Raw genomic sequence first — 9,533 nt, forward strand, 5'->3', positions numbered from 1 at the left:
GGCAGGGGCACCCTAGCACACACAAGTTGATCATTGATCTTTCTTAGCCGTGTGCGGTGCCCCCGTCCACCATAATCCACCTCGGTCATATCGTAGCGGTGCTTAGGCGAAGCCCTGCGTGGGTAGCTTCATCAACACCATCACCACGCCGTCGTGCTGACGAAGCTCTTCCCTGAAGCTCTACTGGATCGTGAGTTCGCGGGACGTCACCGAGCTGAATGTGTGCTGAACGCGGAGGTGTCGTATGTTCGGTACTGAGGATCGGTCGATCATGAAGACGTACGACTACATTAACCGCGTTGTCATAACGCTTCCGCTTACGGTCTACGAGGGTACATAGACAACACTCTCCCTTCTCGTTGCTATGCATCACCATGATCTTGCGCGTGCGTAGGAATTTTTTGAAATTACTACGTTCCCCAACAAATCGGGAGTAGGACTCCCCTAGGGCGCGCCATAGAGAGGGCTGGCCCTCCCCTCCTCCACTCCTTTATATACGGGGGAGGGGGCACCCCATAGACACACAATTTGATTGTTTAGCCGTGTGCGTTGCCCCCCTCCATAGATTTCCACCTCGGTCATATCATTGTAGTGCTTAGGCGAAGCCCTGCGTCGGTAACTTCATCATCACCGTCATCACGCCGTCGTGCTGACGAAGCTCTCCCTCAACACTCAGCTGGATCTAGAGTTCGTGGGACGTCACCGAGCAAAACGTGTGCAGATCGCGGAGGTGCCGTACTTTCGGTACTAGGATCGGTCGGATCGTGAAGACGTATGACTAAATCAACCGCGTTGTCATAACGCTTCCGTTTTCGGTCTACGAGGGTATGTGTACTACACTCTCCCCTCTCGTTGCTATGCATCACCTAGATGGATCTTGCGTGTGCTTAGGAATTTTTTTTGAAATTACTGCGTTCCCCAACACCTAGTTGACGGAAGAGGCTAACGGAATTGATGGCGATGTCATATTGGGCAAAAAAATTAGACCAAGTGTCAAATAGGGAAGAAAGAAAATTCTAGTGTCAAATAAGGAAACATATTTTGAAGTAGTGTCAAATAAGGAATTCTCTCTAATTTGCAAGGTATACACCAAGAGGGAGATTCCGGCAGCTGGAAATCTGGACCTGAAAAATCTACGTCAGGACACCTATTCTGCACAACTCCAAACCAGCTGAAACTTCACGGAGATTTTTTATGGAATATTTGAGGAATATTGGAGCAAATAACTACCAGAGAAGTCCCACTAGGTGGGCACAACCCACCTGGGCGCGCGAGGCAGCCCAGGCGCGCCCTGGTGGGTTGTGCTCACCCAGGCCCACCTCCGGTGCCCATCTTCTGGTATATAGGTCATTTTGACCTAGAAAAATGAGAGGACTTTCGGGATGGAGCGCTGCCGCCTCGAGGTGGAACTTGGGCTGGAGCACTTTTGCCCTCCGGCGGAGCGATTCCGCCGGGGAAACTTCCCTCCCGGAGGGGGAAATCATCGTCATCATCATAACCAACAACTCTCCCATCTTGGGGAGGGCAATCTCGATCAACATCTTCAACAGCACCATCTCATCTCAAACCCTAGTTCATCTCTTGTGTTCAATCTTGTTACCGGAACTATAGATTGGTGCTTGTGGGTGACTAGTAGTGTTGATTACATCTTGTAGTTGATTACTATATGATTTATTTGGTGGAAGATTATATGTTCAGATCCAATATGCTATTTAATACTCCTCTGACCATGAGCATGTTTATCATTTGTGAGTAGTTACTTAGAGATCACGGGAGAAATCATGTTGCATGTAATCATGTGAACTTGATATGTGTTCGATATTTTGATAGTATGTATGTTGTGATTCCCTTAGTGGTGTCATGTGAACGTCGACTACATGACACTTCACCATATTTGGGCCTAAGGGAATGCATTGTGGAGTAGCAATTAGATGATGGGTTGCGAGAGTGACAGAAGCTTAAACACCAGTTTATGCGCTATATATTCCGTAAGGGACCGATTGGATCCAAAAGTTTAATGCTATGGTTAGAATTTATTCTTAATAATTTTCTCGTAGTTGCGGATGCTTGCGGGAGGGTTAATCATAAGTAGGAGTTTTGTTCAAGTAAGAACAGCACCTAAGCATCGGTCCACCCACATATCAAATTATCAAAGTAACGAACACAAATCAAACCAACATGATGAAAGTGACTAGATGAAATTCCCGTGTACCCTCAAGAACGCTTTGCTTATCATAAGAGATCGTTTTGGCCTGTCCTTTGCCTCAAAAGGATTGGGCTACCTTGCTGCACTTTTGTTACTACTATCGTTACTTGCTCGTTACAAATTATCTTGCTATCAAACTACTCCGCTACTTACAATTTCAGCACTTGTAGACATTACCTTACTGAAAACTACTTGTCATTTCCTTCTGCTCCTCGTTGGGTTCAACACTCTTACTTATCGGAAAGAGCTACAATTGATCCCCTATACTTGTGGGTCATCAATGATCATTAGCATGCTCTTGAGAGGGTTATGCGCTATTTAAAAGGCACTACGAGCTATGGGATTCACTACACCGGGTACCCAAGAGTACTGGAGGGTTATAGTGACTCAAAATGGATATCTGACGCTCATGAGATTAAGGCCACGAGTGGATATTTTTTTTCACTTGGTGGTGGCACTGTTTCCTGGAAGTCTTGCAAACAGACTATCTTAACGAGGTTAACTATGGAAGTAGAACTCACATCATTAGACACGGCCATTGTTGAAGCAGAGTGGCTTTGTCGACTCTTGATGGACTTACCTGTGGTTGAAAAACTATCAGAAAATCAAACTATTAGAACCCACTATCCCGATGAACTATGATAATCAAACTATAATCATCAAGATAAACAGTTCTAAGGATAATATGAAGTCCTCAAGGCATGTGAAGAGGAGATTGAAATCTATCAGAAAATTAAAGAACTTCGGAGTTATTACATTGGATTATATCCAAATGTCTAAAAACCTGGCAGATCCCTTCACAAAGGGTTTATCATGTAATGTGATAGATAATGCATCAACGGAGATGGGTTTGAGACCCACTGTATAAGTTGTCAACAGTGGTAACCCACTTTATGTGATCGGAGAACCCGTGAAGTAGAAGTAGGAGACAAGTTGTTGGTCAGCTGGGAGGAGCGTATCCCTATATTAATTATCCCACTCCGTGAAGATGTAGTACTCTCCTAATCTGCATGGCAGGTTGATATTTATCTTAATGAGTTCCAAGTGGCTTATCTGTGTAAGCAGAGACATTGTCCTGCAGAACATCTCCTGAGAAATGCACCTATATGAATTTGATTGTTAAACGTCATAGTCTGTGAGAATTGAGTGTTCTCATGAATTCATGAAAGGCCCTGGAGTATGACGTGTAACGCTACACCCGCAGGGAAGCCTTGCGGCATCCCAGTATCAGTCAAGAATTTGTGTGAAATTAGTCCGCGGAAAACTTGTAGTTCGAGCCATAGTCCACTATTCAAGTTGTGATAGTGTAGCATAAAATTTTAAGTGGAAGTTCAACTTAACAGTCTCCACTAAGCAATGTTTTGGAACTAAATGATGAGATGTGCCAATGAGACTTTGTGGGGGGTTGTTGGATTTTTGCTAGTAGGCTTTTGGCCCAAAGCCCAACTAAAATCTGAAATTCTCATGGCCCATTCTTGCAGGGCGGTGTGTGCGGTGTGAATGGGACTAATCTTTAGTCCCATACTGCTAGGTGAGTGGGAGTTGCACTACTTTATAAGGTGAACTCTTCTAGCACTTGTAGGAGAATGGGAAGAGGAGACCTACACGCGCGCTCCTCCATCTCGCTCACCTCGCCATGACGCGCCACGTCGGGTTTCGGAAATGAGCCGAGCCGAGGAAAAAGCTATGCATGTTGTCTATATTTTTGTTACTCGGGAGAATTAATGAGTCATTAATTAATAGTTAACGGATGCGTTAATTACTCAGTTGTTTCCAATTCTTTTGGATCGTGAGGCTGTTACCGACTTGGACGTGGGGTTTACTCCCACGACCTACCTGGCCTGCCACTGTATAGACAGGAAGACGTCTACCCTAGCCGCCATCACAACATATGGTTACGCGCCGTTCGAAAACATTGCGCCATCACGCAGGTCTTCTCCATGCCTCCTTCCAACGTGCACCGCGAGAAGGGACAGCAGGCCTCCGGAACCCCGCCTCTCATAATCCAGTACGGGAGAGGGGCGGTCATGTTTTTGGGGAGCGCACTCGCGCGACTGCTGGCAGCGACGATTTTCTCAACAACGACTTCTTCCCCGACCTTGGCAACCTCTTCATCAATGACTTGGGCGACAACATCAACGCCAACAGTTCTGCCCCCGATGCACCGTATGTGATTATGTCCTCCTTGTTTGAGATCGTGCTAGAATTTATATTTCAGTCTGTGCCCTTGATTCGATCTGTTCATCCATTATGTTATTCCGCATGATTAGTTCAATCTCTGTTATTGCCCTCATGATTTATTTACTGTTTATTCAGATTGAATCTCGTAGTAATTTGCCCATATATTCAACAGGACACAAACCCTACCAAAACTCAAAGTAACATCTAAAAACAAAGCCCTCCCATCGACAAGGGTCGGGATCCACCGCGCTTCCATGGCCCTACTAAGGCCACCGGAGACGGGGCGATCGGTGGCGGCGCCGACGCCGGCAGGAGGCGGAGAAAACCTAAACTTGGGAGAGGAAGCAGTGGCTGTCCACGTCACTATCTTCCCCATATGTCCATCTCTTTCATGATCCGAATTCACATGGGTAGTACTAAGGACCTGCTATCAACTAAGGTCTGATAATAGTGCTAACGGGTGTTATGATGTCAGGCTCATCCTCTTTGTGACCAGTACCACCACTAAGAACTACTAGTTTTTTTTTTAATAAGAAGAAAAGGGGCCGACGGCCAAGGAGAGAGATTGTCATAGAACTACTCCCTTCGTTCCTATATATTTGTCTTTATAAAGATTTCAACAAATGACTACATACGAAGTAAAATGAGTGAATCTACACTCTAAAATATGTCTATATACATCCGTATGTGGTAATTCATTTGAAATCTCTAAAAAGACAAACATTAGAAACGGAGGGGGTAGTATAGTAAAGCTCCACAATTTGTGTTCTGCTGCAAACATGGTCCATGAAAAACGGAAGACAAGTTTAAGTTAATTAATAAGAAGACGACGCAATGGTTTGCTGTGGCTCCGATGGATGCAATGCACCGTGTTATGCATGATCGAAGGGAACGGGACCAAATGGCAGATGATGCAACTAGAATAGCAAACTGTACGCAGTATTTCTTGTAGTACTTTGCTACTAAGCCAGCGCTAATTAATATGAATCGGAGGGAGGAGTAGTATAGTATGTGTTTGGTTGGTTGGGTTGCTCGTAGGCTATTGTCACTTGTTCCTGTCGTCTCCCCATCATGCCAATGAATTGAATCGAATCGAATTGAATTGATGCCAAGCATTAGGCGTACCTGCCATGCTATGCTAGTGCCGCCTCTCCCTCTTTTTTCTTTCCCTCTCTCTCTTTAGCATGATTGGATCGGATTGGATTGTTGGATCTCTCCCTAAAACAAGTTGATGAGGACGCTAACCAACAGCGATCCCGACTTTGCATTTGTTTTGATTTCCCACCAAAAACAAAGTGGCAAACGGCTGGCAGGGCGGGCAGATACCGTTTGCCATTTGGTCACCTTCCACGAGTCGTCTGGTCACCTTTGTCCGCTTCTTGACCGGCCGGCTCCTTTGCTGCTGCCAGTCTGTCTGTCTTGTGCGGCAAGGAGAAAGTTTCCACACCCCACGTTCGTTGTCCGTCGCCGTCGTCGCCGTCGTCATCGTCGTCAAACCCTATCCCGGTGCCGTGTTCCGCTGGGCGCATCACGTATGTATACATAACATGGCCCAGGCCTGGCTCGAAATTTGGAAAGCGTAGCTAGCGTTGCGTTTGCTTATCCTGTTTTAGCACACACCCACCCACCTAACAGTACTTGATAAATGCAGCATCTAGGCTGTATCTGTACTCCTAAGCTGGAGCCAGTCAAGATGATCCCCTCTTTGCAGCTGGAACCCATGACCAGCTGCTTCTTTTATTTAGTTTATTAATTTTATGTATTTATTCAATTTGGGCCAATCCCATCCACCTAGGCTTTCTTTTCACCCAATCCTTGTCAGATTTGCATGGCATTGATTCATCTCCAACTGGAAACGCAAATACTATCACTATCATCTCATCCTTGACCATGCCTCCTCCCCTGCTCATCCCTTCATCATTGGACTTGGAGAGGACAGCCTCTTGGTTAACTCCCTTTCAAGCCAAGGAAAGGAAAGGAAGCCACACATTCTACAGTTAATTCCCCTTTTTCATCCTTGCATGCATGCATGCATGATGATGCCACCACCACCAAAAACAATGCATCAAGTAATAATCTCTCCACCAACAAGATGCTAGCTGTCGCACAAGGAAGGATGGAATAATCATCGGACAGCCGGCAATAATAATGTATGTACGCACCCGCAAAATAATCAATAATGTATGAGATCATGTATGTCTACAAATTCCATTATTACCATCCTCTCTGTAAAAAAAATAAAAATTACAGTGTGTGTTCATATATGTATGTATATACGATGATTGAAATCTCGCCCCGTTTTACACCACCAAACGAATGATCTCCACTAGTGCTGCGCCAGGCAGCCGTGCCCGTCGCAGTGCACCGGCGGGCGGTGTAGGAACGCGAGGCACTGGTCCGCCGGCCGCTGGTCCGGGCGGCCGGCGATGCAGTTCTGCCGGTCGTCGTTGCGCCGGAGCGCCATGCACCGCTCCGGCTCGCCGCAGAAGTAGTTGTACGAGTAGGTGAAGTTGGCCAGCCGCGGCAGCGCGCAGATGCCCTCCGGGATGTGCCCGGCGAGCTCGTTGTGCGCGACGTCGAGCTGCTCCAGCGCGTGCATCCCCGCCATGGACTCCGGCAGTGTGCCCTGGAGCTGGTTGAAGCTCACGTCCAGCACGGTGAGCTCGCGCAGCCACCCGATCTCCGGCGGGATGCAGGACCGGATGCCGGAGTTGAGCATGACGAGCTCGTTGAGCGTGGCCCCCATGCGCCCCACGCTGGCGGGGATGCAGCCACGGAGGCGGAGGTTGGCGAGCACGATGACCGAGGCGGGGGAGTTGCCAAAGTTCTCCGGCAGCTCGAAGTCGAAGTGGTTGTCGTTGATGAAGAGCGCGTCGATCTTCTTGTCGAAGATGGCCGGGGGCACGGGGCCGCACAGGTTGTTGAACCTGATGTCCACGTACTTGACGTTGGGGAGGCAGAGGATGTGCTGCGGGAAGCCGCCGGAGAGGAGGTTGTTGCTGACGTCCAGCTCGTGGAGGAGGGAGAGCTTGGGGAGGGAGTCCGGGAGCCCCCCTGCGAAGCGGTTGGAGTTGAGGTGGAGGACGGCGAGGTCAGTGAGGTGGCCGAGCTCGAACGGCAGCGTGCCGGCGAGGTCGCCGTGATTGAGGTCGACGCCGGCCACGGCGCGCGCGCACGGGTCGTCAAGGGACGGCGCGCAGAAGACGCCGAAGTAGGCGCACACGTCCGGGCCGCACCAGTTGCCCGTCAGGTTCTTGGGGTCGTCGGTGATGGCGCGCTTGAGGGCCTGCAGCGCCACGTACGCGCGCTGCAGCCGCGGGCTGTTGTCGGCCGTCTGCTTCGGCAGCGGCACGGGGCAGGCCGAGCAGAGCAACGCGGCGGAGAGGAGGAGCGCGGCGGCGAGGAGCAGCGGTGGCGGCGAGGCGGTGGCCGGCATGTTTGCGTGTCTTTCTTTGGGTGTGTGGGTGTGTGTGAATTGGGTTGAGCTGGGTTGAACCGAGTATATATACAGGGGGAGGCGATGCTTTGACACGGTTTCCTTTCGTGGTTGAGTTTGCGCGTCATGATTTCGTTCTGGGTTTCTTGTTTTCTTTTGCAAGGTTGACTGCTGGCTTTCCCACCTTTATTTTTGTATTCTTGTTTTTCGAGGTTTTCTGGCTTTCCCCCATTTTTTATATATAAAGCAACAGCTGAACAAGGTACACGATCGAACGATACAAGATGTTGAGGTGACCCTCTTATAAAGCCGATCTGAGGACAAGCGGCATACGCAAAACACTACGCAACCAAAAGAGACAACACAACACTACGCCCTAGGCCCCTAGCACACCTAAACTCCACGACAACGCCCTTAGGAGCGAGAACCGTGTAAAGCGTCACCGCTGCCGAGTCTGCGACGAACAAAGGTCTTCACACGGAGCCCTGTCACGGAGAGGATACCCACGACGACATCTTCAAGAAGATAGCGGCACCCGCAAGCCTCACCGTCATCGACGCTGAGGCGCCGAGTTTTCGCTCAGCAGCTCACCCATGCTACTACGAGGTCACCAGGACAAGCTCGGTGAGGAAAGATCCCCAGTTCCGGATCAGAGCGTCACTAGTGCTAAGGCAGAGCGCCCGCCCGAGCCACCCACCTCTAGCCGTCTCGTCGCCCACACGCCCAAGACAGATAGTTACCACCATCGCAATGTTGTCTGCCGAAGAGCCAACATGCAGACCACCACCCGGGTCCACCACCCTAACATCCATGTCCAAGCCATCATCATCCGCCCACGTCACGATGCACCAACCACGATCGGAGGAGTAAAAGGTGTCTCCTTTCACTCCTAGCCCGGCATCAGCCACGAAGTCTGGATCAACACCTCCACGATAGGAGGTGTCGACACCTGCGTCTCCAGTCAGTTCCGGTGGAACGGGGAAGACCCAACTCCGTAACTACTGACGGCCGCCGTCGAACATGCTCGTTCGATGTCGATCTGCCCAACGAACTCGCGATGTCTCGACCACCACCAACAGCCACAGTACCCGCGAGGAGAGGGTCCTCATCATCCGCGGGCACCACCGGACCAGGCCCACCATCATCTACCCGGAGCGAAGCTTCGACCCGTCCCGGGCCCAAAATGGTCCTCCCGAGCACGAGTTCCTGGTCCTGGCCATATCCACCGCGTGAGCACCCTGCGCCATCGGCCCAGACCCGAAAGAAGAGAGGCACCACCATCCCCACCCCCGCCGTTGACCGCCTACCACCGCCACGCTGCAGCAACCGTCTCACAGATCGATGCATCAACCTAACGGCCGAACCAGACCGGGGCAAGGGGAGAATCCTGCCACGACCTAACCCTCCGCACGCCAGAGCTGTGAGGATCCAGCAAGGCTAGCCAGACCCGCAGACGACCTTGAGCAGCTCCTCCACAGCACGCCTGCAGCTCCCTGCCAGATCCTGGTCACCACCAAGCGCCTGCAACACAGTCGGTCTGTCGGCCGCCAAGACAACCAGAAGGAATGGCTGCGACCTCCGGCCCACGCCAACACAGCCTGCGCCACTCAGCTCCAAATCGGCGGGGTCGCCGCCGCCAGATCTGACGGCCGCAGACCAGACCGAAGCAGCCCACCAGCTAATCCCCCGTAGCCGTCGCAGTCCAGCCAT

General features: G+C 50.5%; 1 protein-coding gene across 1 annotated transcript; it reads right to left on the minus strand.

Moving 5' to 3' along the window:
* Nucleotides 1-6,538: 6,538 nt before the first annotated feature.
* LOC123055702 (leucine-rich repeat extensin-like protein 6) lies at nt 6,539-9,533 on the minus strand. Its single transcript, XM_044479603.1, has 2 exons — nt 9,271-9,533; nt 6,539-8,007 (listed from the first exon to the last, which is right to left on the minus strand). The coding sequence occupies exons 1-2, from the start codon at nt 9,531-9,533 to the stop codon at nt 6,714-6,716; spliced, it is 1,557 nt and encodes a 518-aa protein (XP_044335538.1). The 3' UTR covers nt 6,539-6,713.

This window comes from Triticum aestivum, chromosome 2D, assembly GCF_018294505.1.
Source record: "Triticum aestivum cultivar Chinese Spring chromosome 2D, IWGSC CS RefSeq v2.1, whole genome shotgun sequence".
In the NCBI taxonomy this organism is placed as follows: domain Eukaryota; kingdom Viridiplantae; phylum Streptophyta; class Magnoliopsida; order Poales; family Poaceae; genus Triticum; species Triticum aestivum.

Bases quoted from the DNA above. Each gene is read 5' to 3' on its own strand.
- LOC123055702 (XM_044479603.1), bottom strand. From the start codon at position 9,533: ATGGCTGGACTGCGACGGCTACGGGGGATTAGCTGGTGGGCTGCTTCG. The intron at 8,008-9,270 runs GTCTGGCTAGCC...ACAAAAATAAAG, and splicing joins CTGCTCAAGGTCGTCTGCGG to GTGGGAAAGCCAGCAGTCAA.